The sequence below is a fragment of the Panthera leo genome, chromosome A2 (assembly GCF_018350215.1).
Source record: "Panthera leo isolate Ple1 chromosome A2, P.leo_Ple1_pat1.1, whole genome shotgun sequence".
Taxonomy (NCBI): domain Eukaryota; kingdom Metazoa; phylum Chordata; class Mammalia; order Carnivora; family Felidae; genus Panthera; species Panthera leo.
In genome coordinates, this window is record NC_056680.1 from 144,066,098 (window position 1) to 144,088,168 (window position 22,071).

Below are 22,071 nucleotides of genomic sequence, written 5' to 3' on the forward strand. Positions count from 1 at the left end.
GGTCGCCTGAGCCACATCCGCGGCCCCAAGGGTTGCGTGTGTGGCCGGGGGGCTCCGGGGAGCGGGCGGGGGCGCCGGGGCTTCTGCTGAGTTGGCGGGTTTGGCCATGGCCGCTGCCCGCCTCGCACTGGGGCCAGAGATCCTGCTCCTGGGGCTGCTGCTGCTGCTGCTGCTGCTGGGGGGCCCAGGCCGGGGGGCGGCCTTGAGCGGGAACGCGACTGGGCCTGGGCCGCGGAGCGCGGGCGGGAGCGCGAGAAGGAGCGCGGCCGTGACCGGCCCTCCGCCGCTGCTGAGCCACTGCGGCCGGGCAGCCCCCTGCGAGCCGCTACGCTACAACGTGTGCCTGGGCTCGGCGCTGCCCTACGGGGCCACCTCCACTCTGCTGGCCGGGGACTCGGACTCCCAGGAAGAAGCGCACGGCAAGCTCGTGCTCTGGTCGGGTAAGCGCGCGGAAGCCGGAGCCGGGGTGGCGGTGGTGGGATGCGGGACTCTGGGCAAGAACAGGCTCAGGCCTGAACGTTGGCGAGGGCAAGAGCTGCACCCGGGAGAGGTGGAGGAACACAGTCTGAAACTGTGGGTGCCGGCTGTAAGCAGGTTGGGACCCTCGGTGATGAGGCGAGACGGTTGAGGGAGCCGGTCACAAAAGGCCTGAGCAGGGTGGGTGCGCAAAGGATGCGGGGGGATGAGGGGCCCATGAGGCAGGGGCTCTGAGCCTCGGGAAAGGATGTTTCTTAAGAAGTGGAGCTGCTCCTCGTAAGCGCTGCTCTGAGAGCGGAGCCCCTGGGGATTCAAGGAGGTGTTTAGATCTTGGAAGAGAAAACCGGGAAGTGGAGTTGAAGAGGAAAGATGGGCTAGAAGGTTGAGGCATGGAGGGACAGGATGGGGGGAAAGAGTTGAGTGAAATTTGTGATGGATAAAAAACCCCCTGGTGTTGAGTAATTAAAAGTTAACCAGAAATCTTGTCTGGGGAGACAGGAAGTCCAGAAAACGGTGATCTTGTCTTGCTGTTACAGATTTCACCCTTTCCTCGTCTGAAAAATGGGGACTCTGATCCTTTTCTGAGGTCGTGAAGCAATGAGACAATTCTAAGGATTATTTGTGTATTCTTTGGAAATTTGGATCCTCAGGCTGGTCAGGGCTGCAGAAGGACACTTAAGCCCGGGATATTGAGAGCCTGTGGATACTTCCATAGTGGCCTGAAGTCCCAAAGCCCTCGCCTTAGGTTAGGATTATGGCCAGGCCTAAAAAACCCAAATAAATCCTTCCTTAGCAGTGTGGAGTGGATGATCTCCCCACTTGTCACTCTTCTGGGTTAGGGGCCTGAAGGGGGGTTGGGGAAGGGAACTGGTTTTGTCAGCCCTTGCTTCTAGTCAGTGTGATTTCAAAGCTGTCCTTGAAAAAGAAAATCAAAAGTCAGGAGCCAACTTGGCAAGCTCCTTCTTCTGGCAGGCCTTGGGTGCCCTACATCTCAGTTCCACCCTGGGGGCTGGTGTTGATCCTGAAGCGGGGAGCCGAGATATAGGCTGCCTGTCATTGTCAACTTGGCCACTAGAGTTCTGAGTCTTTGCTGAATGTTGGACAAAGCCCTATCATTCCTGGCCTGGTATCATTCTGGCAGATGCCAGAGGAACGTGGAAGATGGTACCCTTGGTGAACCTATATCCTTAGTGGGTATCAGGTTCTAAAGTCAGCGTGTAGGCAGAAACCATGTGTAATCAACAGCAGCTTTGAAAAGTTCATAAACTACCATAACATAAGGTGTAGGTAATTTTTGCATATATATTCTTTTTATGGTAATATGTTTGTATAAACGTGTAACATATAGTATAGTATATAAGAAGGGGCATACGTAGAAACTATAATTTTAGTCCTTAAAGTTACATAAATGCAAAAGAGCAGAAGACTGAAGGAATTAAAAAAAGGAGCACAAAAGTAAGGTGTAAACAGATTTCTTTGAGAAGGTTTGTGTTTAGGAGCCAGTCGTGTGGAAAATACAAATCTCAGCACTAGAATCTCACCCAGTTCTAAGTTGCTCACACTGAGAGGATATCCCCCGACCCCTCCTCTCTCTACTTAGTTATTTTGCAGGGGCCCATGGTTGAATTCTCCTAAGTTAAACGCATGTGTGATGCTGCCCTTCTGTAGTTACCAACAAATCAAGGAGGAAGGGTCTGGACCTCTTTCCAGTCCGTATTCCTGATAGCAGCCGCTGAGCAAGGCAGAAGTGTTTTAGCAGGGAAGTTTAGGAGTTAGAACCATCTGCTGGCTGTGTGGTTTCGATCCTTACTAGCTGTGCCTCCGGTGGAGTAGGGTCCTGTAGAGGTGTCAGCCTGGGGCTCAGGTTTTTAGTTCATTCGGAATTTTTTCTCTGCTGCCATCATCCCTCAGCTCAGTTACATTCCCAAGTGTATTCCAGTTGTTCTTTCTGCTTTGGGTCTTTCTGCTAGATGTTCTGGGCGGTGGGGTCGGTGGCGGGTGGAATAGATCGGAGCCAAGTGTAAGAATCACAGACAGGCCTTTAGCCGGGAGCCTCTGGTGAGTGACTTTTCCTGTCCCGAGTTAGTGGTCTTGATTTGACCATGTCTAGGTGGTCAGTGTCACCTGGCTCTTGGAGGTATTTTTGTGGGTAAAGGATGAAAATGATCTAGGTTGTCTTCATCTGTGAACTCTTGAAGGTAGAGACTTGTTCTTCGCTTTTTTTTTTTTTTTTAAGCCTCGGAGTTCTGAGTACACAGCCATCCACTCATTCATTAAATTAGGCATTGGGTGCTTGCTGCGTGTCAGCCTGGATCAGGTTCTGGGGCACGTAAAGACGAGGAATACAGACGTGACGTGATTCCTGCCGTCAAGGGGAAGACACACAAACAGCTTTAGCATTTCCTGGGAGAGGCATTGTGACAGGGTAGGGTGCTGAAGGAACACAGAGGGCTTTGGGGAGCAAGGGAAGACCCCCCCAGAGAAACTGACATTTAACCTATGATCTGAGAAACAAGTAGGAATTCTCTGGGCCAAGGAAAGGTTGGATAGGAAGGAATAGGAAGAGGAGACGGCATGCAAAGGTGAGGTGAAAGGGCTTACTACTTTTAGGAGTATACGGTTTTAGTAGAGCTGGATCAAAGTAGGTGAGGGATAGAATTATAAGAGATAAGACCTAGGCAGTTAGAAAATAAAGGGATTCATACCCCATATTAAGAAGTTTGGATGTTATCCAGAAGATAATAAGGAGCCACTAAAAGCTTTTGAGCAAGGGAGAGATGTAATCACCGTTGCATTTTAGAAAGATCTCTTTGAGTATTGTGTGAAGAAGCCACGGGAGGAGGGGAGGCACGGAGCCTGGTTGCTTGTTTAGGGGATGGTATTCCGGGTAAGAGATGGTGGTGGCCATGATGGAGGTGGAGATCCAGGTGAGAGAGGGTGGGGCAGCAGGCTGGAGGAAGTGGACAGATCCCAGAATTTTAGAGCTAGAGCCCATGGGATTGCTGATGAGTTAGATGGAAGGCAAGAGTGAGCAGGAGGATGTAGGTGTTTCAGGCTCGCGGGGAAGGTGATATCATTCTCTTCCACTAAGCTGGGAATGCTGGAGGAGGAGTAGGCTTAGGAAGAAAGCCTGGGTTCAGTTCGGCCATGTGAATTAGAGGTGCTCAGTGGACGTGTATGTGGAGATTACCAGCAGATCTGGAATAGGAGTTGCTGAAGAGAGCGGCCACTGTGTTATTCCTCGGCCCAGACTGCTGAGCCTTTTGGAAGTATGCCATTGAGTGAGGAAGTTTATAGCCCAGGTTGGACTACTTTCTGGATCTGTAAAGAGCTCAGGTCCCTCCGGTATCTTTCAACCCTTTGGACTTGGGCTCATTCAGGCACTCAGCATCTTTCCCCACTACAGCTTGAAATGTCTCTTCTCAGGCATTCCAAGCTGACCAGACAAATATAATATCCAGGCCACAGTCCACCTTGGGCCAAATCTGGTTTGGTAAATGGGGCAAGAAAGCAGAGACCTGTGGCTGCGGAGGGAAATAGGCCCCTGACAGCCAGCACGTAGCCTCCTTGACCACCCCTGTGCTCTGTGTGTGCACAGGGGTGTGTGGCCTTGTCATTCAGCCGGGGGCAGCCAGGAGAAAAGAGCCAGAGAATTCTGGGAGGAATCTCTCTTTTCCTCTCAAGACAATCTGGTTGAGCGACGAGAGGAGGGATGTTGTTGGTGACGGTGGGTTGTTTGCAGGGGCAGACCGGAAAGAATTTCCTTAGAGCTTTTCCCAAAGCTGGCTGGTGATCAGAATCAGTTAAGATATATACATTTGGAAAGGATGAAAATACGGGAATGCACCTACTGGCTCGAGTTTTAATTTTCCTTTAGATTTTTAATATTTATTTATTTATTTAGATTTTCTTTTTCTTTTTTTTGTTTAAAGTTTATTTTTGACAGAGAGAGAGAGAGGGAGGGACAGAGAGAGAGGAGACAGAGAATCTGGTGTCAGTGCAGAGCCCGATGTGGGGCTGGAACTTAGGATCCTCGAGATCATGACCCAAGCTGAAGTCAAGAGTCAGACACTCAACTGACTGAGCTGCCCAGGTGCCTCAATAAAGATTTTATTGTTAAGTAATCTCTACAACCAAGGTGGGACTTGAACCCATAACCTTGAGATCAAGAGTTGTACACTTCACCGACTGAGCCAGCCAAGGGCCACAAGATTTTTAACTTTTTAACTGTGAAATGCTGCATGTATGCAGAAGGTGCATAAAACACAGGGGCACTTAATATTAAATAATTATGAAGTGACACCTGAGTCAAGAACTAGATCATGGTGGGGCCCCCCCAAAAGCTCCCCTTCGTCTTTTTCAATCACGTCTCCCTCTCTTTTCTTCTAGAAGTAACCACTACCCTAATGTTTCGGATTATCATTTCCTTTTCCCTCTATAGTTTTGTCACCTAGTTTTGGAATCCTTAAACAGTATATTTTAGTTTTGAGTGTTTTTGAACTTTAGACAAATCGTGATATGTGTATTCTTCTATGTCTTTTGTCTTGCTTCTTTTGCTATACATTGTTTTGTAAGATTCATCCATGTTAGTGCAGCTCATTTTTTTTTCTTTGCCGAATAGTGTTCCATTGTAGAATACATCACAATTTATTAATCCATCTTATTATTGTTAAACATTTAAGTTGTCTCCGGTTTTTGGCCACTGTGAACAACATTGCTGCGAGTATTCTTCTAAGTATATCCTGGTTCACCCGCCTCAAGTTTCCCTCGGTACATACTCAGAGGAATGGAATAACTAGATACTTGCATACCTTCAACTTTACTAGGTAATATGGAACAGTTTTCCAAAGTGGTTCCACCAATGTGGTCCCCACTAATCGTGTACAAGAGTCACCAGTGCCCACATGATTCCTGATGCTTGGTATTGTCACCATGTAAAATTCTTGCCAGTCTGGTGGCTATATTGTGGTATGTATTTGTGGTTTTAATTTGCATTTCCCTGATTACTAGGGAGGTTAAGCACCATTTCAAATGTTTACTGCCCATTTGGATTCTGCCTTTTATAAAATGTCTGTTCAAATCTCTGCCCCATTTTTCTTTTTTTTTTTTTTAACAGATTTTTATGTATTTATTTTTGAAAGAGAGAGTGTGAGTGGGGGAGGGGCAGAAAGAGAGGGGGACAGAGGGTCCAAAGCGGGTTCCGCGTGGACAGCACGGAGCCCGATGTGGGGCTCGAACCCGTGAACCGTGAGATCATGACCTGAGCTGAAGGGAGACGTTTAACCAACTGAGCTCCCCATGTGCCCCCATTTTCCTTTGGGCGCTCATTTTCAGAAGATTTGTAGGACTTCTTTATTTATGCTAGAGTTGAGTCCTTTATTGATTTTATGCATCGAAACTGTTTTCTTTTCTTTGGCTTGCCTCTTTATTTTCTTTGTGCCTTCTGCTAAAAGAAGTTCTGTGCTTTAAGGTAGTCATTTATAAAACTTTTTATGATTAGTTCTTATTGTGTCTTCTTTTATCTTTTATTGTTTTTTACTGTTTATTTATTTTTGAGAGAGAGAGAATGAATGTGAGCAGGGGAGGTGCAGAGAGAGGGGGGCAGAGGGTCTGAAGTGGACTCTGCACTGACAGCAGAGAGCACGATGCGGGGCTTGAACTCACGAGCTGTGAGATCATGACCCAAGCCGAAGTCAGACGCCCAACCAACTGAGGCACCCAGGAGTCCCTGTTGGGCCTTATTTTAAAAAGTCCTTTGAGGGGCGCCTGGGTGGCGCAGTCGGTTAAGCGTCCGACTTCAGCCAGGTCACGATCTCGCGGTCCGTGAGTTCAAGCCCCGCGTCAGGCTCTGGGCTGATGGCTCAGAGCCTGGAGCCTGTTTCCGATTCTGTGTCTCCCTCTCTCTCTGCCCCTCCCCCGTTCATGCTCTGTCTCTCTCTGTCCCAAAAATAAATAAAAAACGTTGAAAAAATAAAAAATTTAAAAAATAAAAAATAAAAAAAAAAAAAAAAGTCCTTTGATACCACAAAGTCATGAACTTACTCTCTTATGTTATCTTCTCCAAACGTTTTAAGGGTGGCTGGGTGGCTTCGAACAGCGTCTGACTCTTGACACCAGCTCGGGTCTCGATCTCAGTGTCGCTTGAGTTCAAGCCCAGCATTGGGCTCCATGCTGGGTGCAGAGCCTACTCAAAAACAAAACAACACTTTTTAGATTTTATTTTCAATTTATAGACATATAATTCACTAGTTTCCTACATATTGCCTCAGCATCATTTTTTTTTTTTTTAAAGGAATATCCTTTCTCCACCGTTCTGCCATAAATCAAGTGTCCAAATATCTTTAGTTTCTGGGATCTTTTTTTTTTTTTATTTTTTTTATGTTTATTTAGTTTTTGAGAGAGAGAGAGAGAGAGAGAGACAGAGACAGAGACAGAGTGCAAGCAGGGGAGGGGCAGAGAGAGAGAGGGAGACACAGAATCCGAAGCAGGCTCCAGGCTCCGAGCTGTCAGCACAGAGCCCGACGCGGGGCTCGAACTCACAAACCGCGAGATCAAGACCTGAGCCAAAGTTGGATCCTTAACCGACTGAGCTACCCAGGCGCCCCTAGTTTCTGGGATCTTTATTCTGTTCCATAGCTCTAGTTTGTCTATCCTTTGCCAGTATACACCATCTTAATTATAGCATGGTTCTTCATCATCTTTGTGCTATAAACCTCTTTGGCAGTCTGGTAAAACCTATGGACCCCTTCGCAGTATAATATTTTTAAGTTTATAAGGTAAAACACATAGGATTGAAAAGGAGCATATAAGATTTCAAAGGAAATGAACTATATTGAACTATAGTTATCAAATATATTAAAACAAATTTGTGATCTAATATATATGTGCTTCTTTATGAATACACTAAGTAAGATATAGTATGTGTTTGATAACCACCATAATGTCAAGGCTGTGATGAACAGTAACAGAGTTTTGAGATTATCTGTAACAAAATATCTGTGACAAAAACACAAGTATTGATAACGTCACTGTGGTATGTGGCTTACATTCATAATTGAAGGAAAGGCTAAATTTCTGTTAGATGTAATTTTTTTTTCCCGTGCAGGTTCATGGGCCCCTAAATTCTCTACAAGAATGTTTGTGAGTTCCAGGGGCACCTGGGTGGCTCAGTCGGTTAAGCGTCCAACTCTTGGTTTCAGCTCAGGTCATGATCTCACGACTTTGTGGGTTCGAACCCCACATCAGGCTCCGCACTGACAGTGTGGAGACTGCTTGGGATTCTCTCTCTCCCTCCCTCTCTCTCTCTGCCCCTCCCCTACTCGTGCCACCTCTGTCACTCTCAAAATAAATAAATAAACTTAAAAAAAAGAAAAGAATCGTTTGTGCGTTCAAAGCCAAGAGCCTCCCCTGTTCTTATTAATACTTATAGTATAGTATAGTATTTATAATACAGCGGTATCTCATAGAGTCTGAGCTCTCCTTGACCTTTTGTATTTTATCGTTTATTTTTTATTTTTATTTTTATTTTTTATTTTTGAGACAGAGAGAGACAGAGCATGAACGGGGGAGGGGCAGAGAGAGAGGGAGACACAGAATCAGAAGCAGGCTCCAGGCTCTGAGCCATCAGCCCAGAGCCCGACGCAGGGCTCGAACTCGCAGACCGCGAGATCGTGACCTGAGCCAAAGTCAGACGCTCAACCGACTGAGCCACCCAGGCGCCCCTGTATTTTAATATAAAAATAGGTGTTGGTGGTTTTGATCGAGATTACACTGAGGATACAGACTAATTTGAAGGAAAAAAAAGACGTCTTTATGGTATTGAGTCTTCCTATCATTTCACTATATATTTCCATCTATTTAGATATTCTTTCATTTTCTCAATTGTTTTACAGTTTTGTGCAGAGTTTAAATGTCATTTGTCAGATTTAGTCCTAGGTACTTGATTTTTAAAATACTATTATGAATAGTCCCTGTAACATTTCATTTTCTGTTTGTTGCTGGTGTATAGAAATGCAATTGATTTTGAATCCAGTAAACTAGGTAAATTGATTATTTATTATATACACAGTCATCTCATTTGTGAATAATGAGTTTGATGTCTCCCTTTTCAAGCTATTTATGTACCTTATCACCTTATGCACTACTTAAGACATCCAGTACATTGTTAAATAGAAGTGGTAATTGTAGCAGCCACCCTCGTCTTTGACTTTTTCTGTATTCTAAAGTTTTTCAACCCTTCACCATTACATATGCTGTTTGGTGTAGGTTTCTTGTAGTTACGTTTTATCAGATTAAGAAACTTCTTTTGGGGTGCCTGGGTGGCTCAGTCGGTTGGGCGGCTGACTTCGGCTCAGGTCATGATCTCGCGGTCCGTGAGTTCGTGCCCTGCGTCGGGCTCTGGGCTGACAGCTCGGAGCCTGGAGCCTGTTTCAGATTCTGTGTCTCCCTCTCTCTCTCTGACTTTCCCCCATTCATGCTCTGTCTCTCTCTGTCTCAAAAATGAATAAACGTTAAAAAAATTAAAAAAAAAAAGAAAGAAACTGTTCTTTTATTCTTAATTTGCCTATTGTTCTTTTTATCATGGTTGCATGTTAGATTCTATTAACTACTTCTATATCTATTGATATGATCATATGATTTTATTCTTCTTTAATCTGTTAATGTGGTAAATTGCATTGATTGAATTTCCTAATGTTAAACCAATCTCAGAACAATGGTTTTCAACTTCACTGATCACCAGAAGCACATAAAGAGTCATTTTAGTGGCTCAGTTGGTTAAGCATCGGACTTCGGCTCAGGTCATGAACTCGCGGTATGTGAGTTCGAGCCCCGCGTCGGGTTCTGTGCTGACAGCTCAGAGCCTGGAGCCTGCTTTGGATTCTGTGTCTCCCTCTCTGCCCCTCCTCTGCTCATGGTCTGTCTTTTTCTCTCTCTCTTTCAAGAACAAGTAAACATTAAAAAAATAGAAAAATAAAAAATAAGTCATTTTCAGAGCTTAAATTGTAGCAAATATTGAAGAAGTCTATGAATATAGAAAAATGCAAAGACTAACATAACACCTGTGTCTTTTTTCCCCCTCTGTTTCGTATTTTAATAAAACGAAAGGAATAAAATAATACAGATAAAGTTGATGTCCCTTTTCTTCTGGTCTACAATTTTGTTCCCTTCTCTTCTCTACGGAGCTTCCCCCATCTCAGTAACTTGCATATTTATTTTTCTAAGCTTAATTACTTCTAAAAATAGGCAGTATGTGCACATAGTATAAAATTCAAAAGTAACAAAAGTTAAATCTTTTCACTTCTGCTTCCGGCTCCCCGTTTCCCCGTTTCCCCTGCCTAGAGGATCAGCACTGGTTTTTGTGTGTTCTTTCGGAGACATCCAACATGTGTACAAATGTAGATGTGTCCTTAGTTTTTTTTCCTCCCACAACCATTAGTGGCCTACTCTTCAGGCTGTTCCCACTCAACTGAATCCATTGAACAAGATGCATTGGAGATAGTTCCATTTCAGTGCAAATAGTTCAACCTGGTGTAGTGTCCTATTATATTGATTTATGATATTTTATGCAGCCGGTCTCCTATTGATGGCTACGGATTCATGCAGTTTCTACTCTTTTGCTGTTACAAACAATGCTGCAACGAATAGTCTTGTGTATTGGCTTTGTAAACATGCGGAGTGGGATCACTAGTATAAAATGTTGATACATAATGCCAAATAGTCTCCACAAGTGTTTACTAATTTCTGTTTTACTCGAAATATACGAAAGTGCCAGTTTCACTTACATTCTTGTCAATAGACCATTTTCAAATGTGTTGATCTGTATCCATCTAAAAGTTAAAAAATTATGTCTCAGTGGGGCGCCTGGGTGGCTCAGTCGGTTGAGCGGCCGACTTCAGCTCAGGTCATGATCTCGCGGTCCGTGAGTTCGAGCCCCGCGTCGGGCTCTGTGCTGACAGCTCGGAGCCTGGAACCTGTTTCGGATTCTGTGTCTCCCTCTCTCTGACCCTCCCCCATTCATGCTCTGTCTCTCTCTGTCTCAAAAATAAATAAACGTTAAAAAAAAAAAATTAAAAAAAAATTATGTCTCATTGTAGTTTTATTTCACATTCAGTTTATTTATTTATTTTTTAATGTTTTCATTTATTTTTGAGAGAGACAGAGGCAGAATGCGAGTGGGTTAGGGGCAGAGAGAGAGGGAGACACAGAATCCGAAACAGGCTCCAGGCTCCGAGCTGTCAGCACAGAAACTGACTTGGGGCTCGAACTCACGAGCCGCGAGATCATGACCTGAGCCGAAGTCGGACGCTTAACCTACTGAGCCACCCAGGCACCCCCACATTTCAGTTTATTAACAGTGAGATTGGATATTTCTTAATGTGTTTAAAAGCCATTTGGATTAGATCTGTCTTCTGCCCATTTTTTTATAGGATCATGAATTTCTTACTGATGTGGAGGAGCTTAAGGCATATACGGAGATTAGCTCTTTCTTTTTAAAATTTTTTTAATGTTTATTTATTTTTGAGAGAGAGAAAGACAGACCATGAGCAGGGAAGGGGCAAAGAGAGAGGGAGACACAGAATCCAAAGCAGTTCCAGGCTCTGAGCTGTCAGCACAAAGCCCGACGTGGGGCTCGAACTCACGGACCACAAGATCATGACCTGAGCGAAAGTCGGACGCTTAACCAACTGAGCCACCCAGGCGCCCCTTTTTTTAACATTTATTTTTGAGACAGAGAGAGACAGAGCATGAACAGGGGAGGGTCAGAGAGAGGGAGATACAGAATCCAAAACAGGCTCCAGGCTCTGAGCTGTCAGCACAGAGCCCAACGCGGGGCTCGAACTCAGGGACCGCGAGATCATGACCTGAGCCGAAGTCGGCCGCTTAACCGACTGAGCCACCCAGGCGCCCCATTTTTTAAAAAAAAATTTTTTAATGTAAGGAGATTAACTCTTTACCTGTGATATGTATTGGAAATATATTTTCTCAGTATATTGCGTTTCTCATGGTTTTTGTTTTTACCCTATTTTTTTTCTGAAGTCTTTTTAAAATCTTTTATTTCGTAGCTTCCGAGTATTATGTCATACTTCGAAAGGCCTTCTCTACTTAAGATTTAAAAACCACATCCCATCTTTTCTTCTGGTACTCTAATTTTTAAAACTCATGCAGTCATTTGAATTTATCTGGAACTTATTTTTATGTAAGAAATGGGGTAAGGATCCAAATCATTTTTTCCCTAGATGGTTCTTCAATTGTCTTTTAAGATTTATTTAATAGTCTTTCTTTTCCTCATTTTTAAGGTACAATATAATACTTAAAACGAGAAAAAGGAAAACAATGAAATTCCACATTTTAAAAAGTTGATCGCTGCAAATATCACAAAACCCAGAAAAATAACATAATATTTTTGTTAATCAGCTGCTTGCTGCTCCTCTAGAATACATTTTACTCTGGTGAGCTCCCCCCTTTTTAAGTATAGTGTTCAGTAAACATCCAGTAAATTTAACTTTTTCTTTGTTGTACCTCGCTATGAATTTAGACAAATGTATAGAGTTATGTAGTCAGCCACTGCATTCAAGATAGTGAAAAGCCCATCAGGCCCCAAAATTCCCTCTTACTGCCCCTTTGTAGGCAAATTCTCCTCCTACCCAGCCCCTGGCAACCACTGGTGCATTCTCCGCCCCTGCCTACTCAGTCAGAATTTCTGAGAGTGGGTTTCTCCCTCTAGAATGATAAAGGTTCCCTAGGTGATTCTGATTTGAGTGGAGGCTCAGGAAAGTTGCCTGAGGACACTGCTTCTTCTTCTTTTTGTTTTTTTTAATTTTTATTTTATTTTTAATGTTTATTTATTTCTGAGACAGAGAGACAGAGCATGAGTGGGGGAGGGGCGGAGAGAGAGGGAGACACGGAATCCGAAGCAGGCTCCAGGCTCTGAGCCGTCAGCCCAGAGCCCGACGCGGGGCTCGAACTCACAAACGGAGAGATCATGACCTGAGCCGAAGTCGGTCGCTCCACTGACTGAGCCACCCAGGCACCCCAGGACACTGCTTCTTGACGGGAACTTGCTCTGTGCCCCTGGAATAGGCTTTGTGGTGGTGAGAGCTGTGAGCGGTCAGAGGTCTCAGATAAGTAATGACAGCTGATACTTCCCGAGTGCTTACTATCTGACGGGTACCATGCTAAACACATCAAGTGCGTTACCAAACTCTTCACAACATTCCCAGGAGGTAAATCCCCATTTTGCAGATGAGGAAACTGAAGCTAGAGATAGAGATAGAGTAATTTGCCGGAGATCACACAGCCAGGAAATGGGAGAGCCAAGGCTCGGACCCAGGGAGGCTAATTGTAGTGTCCATGCCCCTCATCCCTCTGCTGTATTGCCTCCCTCCTAAAAAGAGCAGCTATCTGCCCCTACCGCCCCCAGCCTGGCAGTGTGGCAGTCGCCAGTTTGTCTCTCACGTCCTTAGACGCTTCTCCTAACGCAACTTCTTGTGTGGGACACCGGTATTCCTGAAGCAGGGATGATTCGGGAGGGGCAATGGGGGCGGAATGCTGAGTGAGCCCCGCCCCTGGGATAGCAGGGTAGGTGCCTGGGTTGGGGCAGGGGTGCTGTTTCTGTCTTGCTGACAACATGTTTCCTCCCTCTGCACTGGACAGAGCCTCCTCTGTTTCTCTCCATCTGATTTCCTGTTTCCTCCTCTGGCTTTGGAGTACCTGGGCTCCCCTGACTACCTCCTCTTAAGCTCCTACCTGTTCTCTATTTCACCTCAGCTTGGTAAGAGGAACAGGGATCCCGGGGTCTGGGCAAGGGGCAACATCTCGTTCTAGTGCATGGGCCCTGGAAGGGGTGGGTCCCACAACCTCCCTTTCCCCTGGAAGAGGCCTGTAGAAGGTTTTAAGGATGCCCCTGAAAAGGTACAAGGCAAGTCGAGCTGGGGTCCTCAGCCAGAGGCACTAACGCTCCCTAGCAGGGCTTTTGGAAATGGGGGCTGTTTTTTTAAAAACTTGAATTGAATTATAACATACACACAGATCAGCGCGTGAGTCATGGGCTCGGTTCTTCACATGGTGAATACACACATTGAACCACTACCAGATCAAGAAATAGAACATGACCAGCATCCCAGAAACTCCCCTTCAGGCCCTCTTGCAGTCACCAACCCTGGAGTAGGGGCAAGGGGAGTGTTTTTTAATTGTCGTGATGACTTAACGGGTTCTGGGATTTAGTGGGCGGAGTCCAGGGCTGCTAAATGTCTTGCAATACTGTCGGACAGTCCTGCAGCACAAAGGATCCTCCTGCCCAAATGCTCTGTTGAGAAACCCTGTGCCTGACAGCTCCAGCATTATGGCAAAGAGACCTGCCCTAGGCCTGGGAAACAGCTGTGGGTCAGAGTGAGGAGGGGTGTCACCACAATGTATCCACACTGTTGCCTCTCTCCAGGCCTCCGGAACGCCCCCCGCTGCTGGGCAGTGATCCAGCCCCTGCTGTGTGCCGTGTACATGCCCAAATGCGAGAATGATCGGGTGGAGCTGCCCAGCCGCACCCTGTGCCAGGCTACCCGAGGCCCCTGTGCCATTGTGGAGAGGGAGCGTGGCTGGCCCGACTTCCTGCGCTGTACCCCTGACCACTTCCCCGAGGGCTGCCCGGTGAGTGCTGTGACGGGCAAGCCGCAGGCCTAGGGCAGGGCCCAACAGGAAGCAGGGGCAGGGGAGCCCCGCAGCCTTCTCTCCCGGGAGACCCCAAAGCTGCAGCCGTGGGGTCAATGAGCCACAAACCCAAACTGAAGCTCACTGGCGGGGCCAGTCTATCAGGGATTGTCCGTTGATTTGTAGAAGATAACTTGTGTTCAACAAATATTTTTTGAGCACCTACTCCGCTAGGTGTTGGGGAGTTTCGGGGGTCGATGACGACAGGAACTCACTCTCCAAGAAGTTTATTGTGTATTTAGGGAGTCCAGGCGCGCACGTGTAAAACAGCTATAGACCCCAGGACAGGGATGTGATCTCGTTCTGGTGGTAAAGGAGGGCTCATAAGTAATAATAATACTAATGGCAGTAATGTTGGTAATAAAACTAATTATTATTATTTACTATCTGCCAAATACCATAGGAGCCTCTTACAGCCATTGATTCACTTAACCCTTAAACCACACCATGAAGTAGGTACTGCTGTCTTGTACGTGGGGAAACCGAGAGGTCCAATAATTTGTCCCAGCCTTTTGATATAGTTTGTCATTGAGTGGCAGGGCGGGGTTTCAAAAGCTGGAAAGCTGTCTCCAGCCTGTGCTCGTAGGCACTCTACCAAGCTGCCCTTATGCCTCGTATTAAGCCAAAGGGTGCCCCTGGGCCTCCTGCTCCCTTTTGCACTGCCTTTTCCCCTTCCCTCGTGCCAGAATGAGGTGCAGAACATCAAGTTCAACAGTTCGGGCCAGTGTGAGGCTCCCTTGGTTCGGACCGACAACCCCAAGAGCTGGTATGAGGACGTGGAGGGATGTGGGATCCAGTGCCAGAACCCGCTGTTCACTGAGGCCGAGCACCAGGACATGCACAGCTACATCGCGGCCTTCGGCGCAGTCACAGGCCTCTGCACGCTCTTCACCTTGGTCAGCTGAGGGCAGGCCTGCGGGTGGAGGGGTTAGGGGAACGGGGGTCCAGAACACACAGCCTATAAAGTGGGAAGTGGATCGATAGTTGTCTGCATTGTGAGGGCAGAGGGAGGTGGGGAGAGGATGCCTTGGGGGGTGTCCCTGGGGGAAGGGTCTGGATAAGAGGGTTCGGGGGCTCAGACAAAGGTGTCTGTGGCAGCAGAATCACCCTAACCTCAGAGAGCGGATCCCACTTCTCTCTTCTAGGCCACATTTGTGGCTGACTGGCGGAATTCGAATCGCTACCCTGCTGTTATTCTCTTCTACGTCAATGCGTGTTTCTTTGTGGGGAGCATCGGCTGGTTGGCCCAGTTCATGGACGGCGCCCGCCGGGAGATCGTCTGCCGTGCAGATGGAACCATGAGGCTCGGGGAGCCCACGTAGGTGTTTTGAGGACCCAGAAGCCAGGGTGAGGGGCAGAAGGCTGAAATGAAAAGGGACAGGGTGGGCTTGAAACTGAAGATTTCAGTGTAGGGTTCAGCTCTGCCTTGTTGAGCCCAAGGTATCCAGCATTAGGGATGTGATTGTTTGCATCTGCTCAGAGGGGCATCTTCCATAACCTCTTCGAATCTGACCTGAGTCCCACCTCCAAGCTCTGACTCCTAGGGAACCTCCAGACCTTAGAAGCCAAGGCTCTGGGGACAGGGTGGAGAGAGCTGATAAAGGGAGTATGGAATGCCCTCCCCAAGTGCCCCTCCACATGTCTGCACAGCTCCAATGAGACCCTGTCCTGCGTCATCATCTTTGTCATCGTGTACTACGCCCTTATGGCTGGTGTCGTCTGGTTTGTGGTCCTCACCTATGCCTGGCACACCTCCTTCAAAGCCCTGGGCACCACCTATCAGCCTCTCTCCGGCAAGACCTCCTACTTCCACCTGCTCACGTGGTCACTCCCGTTTGTCCTCACTGTGGCAATCCTTGCCGTCGCCCAGGTATGGTGGCCGGTAGGAGGCTGGGGACCTGAGTGGAGTGGCCTTGGGTAGGGGGGCCCGTGACCCACTCTGTCCCTCCCACCCCACCCCCCCTTTGTGCCGCAGGTGGACGGGGACTCTGTGAGCGGCATCTGTTTTGTGGGTTACAAGAACTACCGATACCGTGCAGGCTTCGTGCTGGCCCCAATTGGCCTGGTGCTCATTGTGGGAGGCTACTTCCTCATCCGAGGTGAGTAGGCACCAAGCGGGCACCAGTCGGGCAGCAAAAGGCGCTGAGCGCCCGCTCTGTGTAAGTAGGAGCTAGGAGCTGCCGGTTCTGCTACCTTTGCAGCAACCTTTGTGCTGGCCCGAGCAAGGCAGCCCCTTTCTCCAGAGCCTTGAGCCGGGGCTCACAGCTTGTTGAGTAGAGCCTGAGCTGGGTTCCAGCCCCCAGTCAGCCCTTGGCCCGATGCACTTGTATGGTGAATAACCCGCCCTGTCCACGTGGACCAACTCAGGGCCTTTGGTCGTGTGTGTGCACCCTGAATTTATACATGCTCTCCATCTTCTGGCTCCTCATCCGCCTCCTACCCCCAGAACATAGTCACACACAGTTTTCACAACATGCACAGATTCTCTGTTCCCTAATTTCCCCGTCTGGATCTGCCGCCTCCGTCTCTTCTTAGCTCATTTGTGTTGCATTTTCTTTGTAAACTTCAGTTTCCTCTCCCTGTGCTGTCAGCCTTCTGTTCAGCCCACCTCTTTCTGCCAGCGTCTGGGCCTTTGATTTAGGTTTCGGGCCCGTGCTCTCCTGTACGGTAGCCACTGGCCACCCGTGTTGAAACTGGTCCAGATTGCGATGCGTCGTAAGTACAAAATCCACACTGCATTGCAAAGACTCCGCACACACCAAAAGGTAAACTGTCTCATTAATAGTTTGTTGTGTGGATTACATACTGAGATGCTAATAAAACACAATGATGTATTGCTCGCGGAAGGTATGGAAATCAGCTTCGTTTGCATCTTTTTTACTTTTTTAACGAGGCTGCTAGAAAATGTGAGCTTGTGGGTGTGGCTGACATATTTCTATCGCATAGCTCTGTCGTTGCATCTCTTTTCTTGCCTTTTCCATCAGCACAGCTTTGACCTGGCTGCCTTACTTACGGGGAGCCGGGGCCAGGACGAAGGCACCTTCTCTCTCTTCTCGACTGTTTGTCTGGGCTCTGCCCCCGTCTTTCCAAGTACATAGCACATCTGCCACCAGCTGTGCCCCATTTCTCAAGTGTCTCCAGTTTCCCCAAGCTTTACATCAGCAGAGGAGTAATCAGACCTGGGACTGCCTGCCACCTCCATCCCTCCCGGGAGAGTGGCCTCACCCCACTAATGTCTGAGATCTCTCTTCTGTTCAGGAGTCATGACTCTGTTTTCCATCAAGAGCAACCATCCCGGGTTGCTGAGTGAGAAGGCTGCCAGCAAGATCAACGAGACCATGCTGCGCCTCGGTGAGTGGGCCCCAGGGCCTTTGGCCCGAGGTACTGGTCAATCCGACACCGCACACTTCTGTGGCTGAGGGACCTGCAGGATGGGATCTTGGAGGATGCATTGTGAGTGGTGCAAGTTAGCAGCCATGGGAACAAGACAAGGCTGTGGGGCATGTGTGTGTACGGGGGGTGGGATGGGGTGAGAGGTCATGGTGGTAGCAACTCAAAAGAAGGGGACCTTCTTGGATGGAAGAATTCAGGCTCGTGCCAAGACTGCTTCCTCGTGCCCACTGGGGCCCTCCCACAGTTGGCTCAAGTGCCCTTCAAGTCTTATTCTGGAGAATACAGCAAACTGAGCCTAGCATGAATTTACCCCAGACTCAGCCATCTTTCAGGCCTGAATGGGGCAGACGCCTTGTCCCCACTGCTGCTCCCACACCGGGGATTGGTAATGCTCTGTCCCACCCTGGCCCTCCACAGGCATTTTTGGCTTCCTGGCCTTTGGCTTTGTGCTCATCACCTTCAGCTGTCACTTCTACGACTTCTTCAACCAGGCTGAGTGGGAGCGCAGCTTCCGGGACTATGTGCTGTGAGTGCAGTGCTGGGGCCTTGGGGGCGGCAGCCACAGGACTTCAGACAGCCCTAGCCCTCCTTGCTGTCCAGCAAGGGTCTGCTAGGCACCTGCCTCTGACGGGCAGGTGAAACTGTCCATCCTGCTCTGGGCACCCAAGATGTCAATTGCTCTGTAATTTGCAAACACGGCAAAGCACCTCTCCTGTCCCGGCTCAACTCTGCTCTCCTCTCTGCACGAGCCACTGTCTGGCTGGTGTGTTTAACTGTTCAGCCCTCTCATGTTTGGGCTTCTCTGACGACTCTGTGTTGGCCACAGAAGTCACTCTAATTCTCACGTACTCTTTTACAGAGTTTATTATAGAGCCCTGCACGGAGTAGTTACCTCTCCACGATACGTGTAACAACCTATTAATACTTGCTAGCCTTGCCTGTGCTTTTTTGTGTCACCATGAGGATGAATCTGAGAGTAAAGCATCTCATCCACTGAAAGAAGGGCTGCACTAGCTGATATCAGGAATAGCAGTTACAATGCTCATTAAAATGGACACCAGTCCACATCCTGACTGCCTCAGGCTCTTCCTTAACGGCTCCAGCTTCCAGTCTGGGAAGCAAGCTTTAAACCTCACCAATACCTGGTCCTCCCCCAGAGATGTGATTTAATTGTCTGGGGTGCGACCCAGGCATTAGTAGTTATAAAAAGTAACTCTAATGTCCCAAGTGACTCTAGGGAGCACCCAGGGCTGTGAATCGTTGCCGTGGGGCTTAGCTCTTTCTAAAGTCTTTGGATTGATTGGGTACCCAGAGAGCCTCACCTGTCTATTAACCCCCCCACCACAGGTGCCAGGCCAACGTGACCATCGGGCTGCCCACCAAGAAGCCCATTCCTGACTGTGAAATCAAGAATCGCCCCAGCCTCCTGGTGGAGAAGATCAACTTGTTTGCCATGTTTGGAACCGGCATTGCCATGAGCACCTGGGTCTGGACCAAGGCCACGCTGCTCATCTGGAGGCGTACCTGGTGCAGGTGGGGCCAGCAGCCAGCCGGTTCTGACCTCGCCGCCTTACTCCCTCACTCTTGGTGTCCCCACCAGTAAGGGTCGCCTGCTCCGTGGTCTCTCAACAGTCACCGGCAGACCAGTTTTCTAAGGGTCTGCATTGAGCTGCCTAAAGCTGCCTTCTGTGTGGCTCACCACTGCCCCCTGGTGACACCTCCTGTCCTCAGGAGGCCCCTTCAAGTGCTGAGGCTGCCGCCAGCATCTTTCTTCTAAGAAGGGAATGATTTGAGCGATTTGAGTACTGGGCATCCAGGAGCCCTGCATCCTAGGCCCACTTCTTTGCAGAGGTCTCTCCTCAGAGTCCTCGAGGGACTTGGGGCCCGCTGGAGGCTCCTTCCCTGGAGGGAAAGGCTTCGCCGGTCTTCAACAGGATTTGATGGGAAGTGGCTGCTCCTCCACTTCCCCTCCCCCATCTCTTCTGCTCTCAGGTTGACTGGGCAGAGTGATGATGAGCCCAAACGCATCAAGAAGAGCAAGATGATCGCCAAGGCCTTCTCCAAGCGGCGTGAGCTGCTGCAGAACCCAGGCCAGGAACTCTCCTTCAGCATGCACACTGTCTCCCACGACGGGCCTGTGGGTGAGCCTCGGTCCCTTTCCTCCACTGGAGCCACTCGATCCCCGCAACGCCTGGGCCCCCTTCCCCACTAAGCTGCTGGGGACACATGGACTGGCAGGAAGGCAGGAAGGAAGAAAGCGGCCCCCCCTCTCCTCACACACTCCACCCTCTCTCATCCCCCTTCCGTCCCTCGCTACTCTGCCCTCTGTTTCTGCCCCTGGGTCTGCTTGCTGGTGCTTTGGTTTCAAAAGGAGTCATCTCCCTCTCACTTCTTCTGTCCTCTCCAGTGGTTCTCCCTGGGCTAGAGTAAGTCTGGGTTCTAGAAACTGGATTTCTGGCCTCTAGTGATGGTAGATCACTGGGACATAGATCACTATGATTCCCTGGGTGGGCTTTCTGGACTCCGTGGACTGGGAGGGAGCTACAGTCACCCAAGGAGTGGGGCAGTCATGATTCCTTAGCCTTTCCTTCCACCCCCACAGCGGGTTTGGCCTTTGACCTCAATGAGCCCTCTGCCGATGTGTCCTCTGCCTGGGCCCAGCATGTCACCAAGATGGTGGCTCGGAGAGGAGCCATACTGCCCCAGGATGTGTCTGTCACCCCTGTGGCAACTCCAGGTACGAGGAGTCAAGCTTCTGTAGGAAGTGGGGGGGTGGGGGCATGGAGTCTGGGGGTTCTTGGGACTGGAGCACGAGCAGCTGCCAGAAGGGAGACCCTGGAGGATGTAGAGTGTGGGGCTGAGGCACTAGAGATCTAGAGTTGTGGGTCCCAGACCTCAAAAGTAGGGGTCCAAGGAGAGAACAGGTGATGTGGACAGACCAGCGTCCCATGCTCACGTTCTCTCTCCTGCCATCAGTGCCCCCAGAGGAAAAAGCCAACCTGTGGCTGGTTGAGGCAGAGATCTCCCCAGAGCTGGAGAAGCGCCTGGGCCGGAAGAAGAAGCGGAGGAAGAGGAAGAAGGAGGTGTGCCCGCTGGTGCCACCTCCTGAGCTTCACCACCCTGCCCCTGCCCCTGCCCCTGTGGCCAGTGCTGTTCCTCGACTGCCTCAGCTGCCCCGGCAGAAGTGCCTGGTGGCCGCAGGTGCCTGGGGAGCTGGGGAATCCTGCCGACAGAGAGCCTGGACCCTGGTCTCCAACCCTTTCTGCCCAGAGCCCAGTCACCTGCAGGATCCATTTCTGCCCAGTGCCCCAGTTCCCACGGCGGCCTGGGCTCATGGCTGCCGGCAGGGGCTGGGGCCCATTCACTCCCGCACCAACCTGATGGAGGCAGAGCTCATGGATGCAGATTCAGACTTCTGAGCCCGGAGAGCGGGACCTGGGATAGGAAAGAGCAGCAAATACCATTCTGAGGTTCTTCATCCTCCCTGAGAGTGCTTCCCCAGGATCTTGTCTTCCAGAGCACCTGAGGGTGCAGTGCCCTCCCAGGAGGGCTCTATATGTCTGGCTCAGGGCAGCAGGACTGTGGGAAAGGGCCCTGACATCTCCACGGGCAGGCCTCATCCAGGGAAGGACCCTGGAGCTCAGGGTCCTTGTTTCTGCCCCACCAGCTGGAGTCTGGCTGGCAGTATCCATGTGCAGCAGGGTCATGAGATCTGCAGAGCTTGGGGGCTGGGGGGGCAGTGACGGTGGAGGCAGGGGTGACAGTACCCAGAGTGGCCTGTGGTAGCCAATGAGGCAGCCAGGCCCATATCTGGCAGATAAGGGCTGGCTGCCCTTTTCTGTGCCAGTGGATGCCCTTTTCTGGCACTCTCAGACCAAATGTGTTCATTGTGTCATTAGTCCTTTGTCTAGGTGGGGACGGGGCTCCCTTCTCCCTCTTCTAGGTGGTTGTGGAGCTGGAAGTGCCTATTCCCGTAGGGGCTATAACCTCTCTTCACAGGTGCCCGGTTGGCCCGACCCCAGGCCAATAGCCCGTCCTGTGTGCTCCTGTACCCTCCTTCCCCTTTCCCATTTCAGTGCAACCAGGCCAACCTCTTCCTGTTTCCCTGTTCGTTGATTAGGACCCAGAACTGCTGCATGCTCCATCCCTCCCCCATCCCCCACCCTTTTGATGCTGGCTTCATCTCCAGGTGAGAGACTGGTTCAGCTATAGAGCCTGGCGTGGTGTAGAAGCGTGTTCTCTCTTCCTCCCGTCCATCCAGTGGGGGGGTGGATCCTCTGACTTGAGGGGCTAACCTGGGAGGCTGCTGGAGCTTCAGCCAGGCAGGAACGCTTCCTTCAACTTCCACAACTGGTGGGTGAGGAGATTCCCACCTCTCATAACCCCTGACTATGTCTCCAAGGCCCCAATTTCAAGAGCCAGACAGCAGGAAGCCTTAGGAGCTGGCTGGGTTCCAGATCGGGGATAGGGATGGGGAGAAGAAATACAAACAGTAAA

At 49.4% G+C, this 22,071-nt stretch overlaps 1 protein-coding gene across 1 annotated transcript; it reads left to right on the forward strand.

Annotated features, from left to right (window-relative positions):
- The first annotated feature begins 51 nt into the window (after positions 1–51).
- On the forward strand, positions 52–22,071 carry SMO (smoothened, frizzled class receptor). Its single transcript, XM_042924249.1, has 12 exons — positions 52–440; positions 13,916–14,121; positions 14,868–15,077; positions 15,327–15,499; positions 15,832–16,051; positions 16,157–16,280; positions 17,440–17,532; positions 17,992–18,100; positions 18,922–19,107; positions 19,567–19,715; positions 20,177–20,311; positions 20,551–22,071. The coding sequence occupies exons 1-12, from the start codon at positions 107–109 to the stop codon at positions 20,991–20,993; spliced, it is 2,382 nt and encodes a 793-aa protein (XP_042780183.1). The 5' UTR covers positions 52–106; the 3' UTR covers positions 20,994–22,071.

Bases quoted from the DNA above. Each gene is read 5' to 3' on its own strand.
- SMO (XM_042924249.1), top strand. From the start codon at position 107: ATGGCCGCTGCCCGCCTCGCACTGGGGCCAGAGATCCTGCTCCTGGGG. The intron at 441-13,915 runs GTAAGCGCGCGG...GCCTCTCTCCAG, and splicing joins CAAGCTCGTGCTCTGGTCGG to GCCTCCGGAACGCCCCCCGC. The intron at 15,078-15,326 runs GTCAGCTGAGGG...TCTCTCTTCTAG, and splicing joins TCTGCACGCTCTTCACCTTG to GCCACATTTGTGGCTGACTG.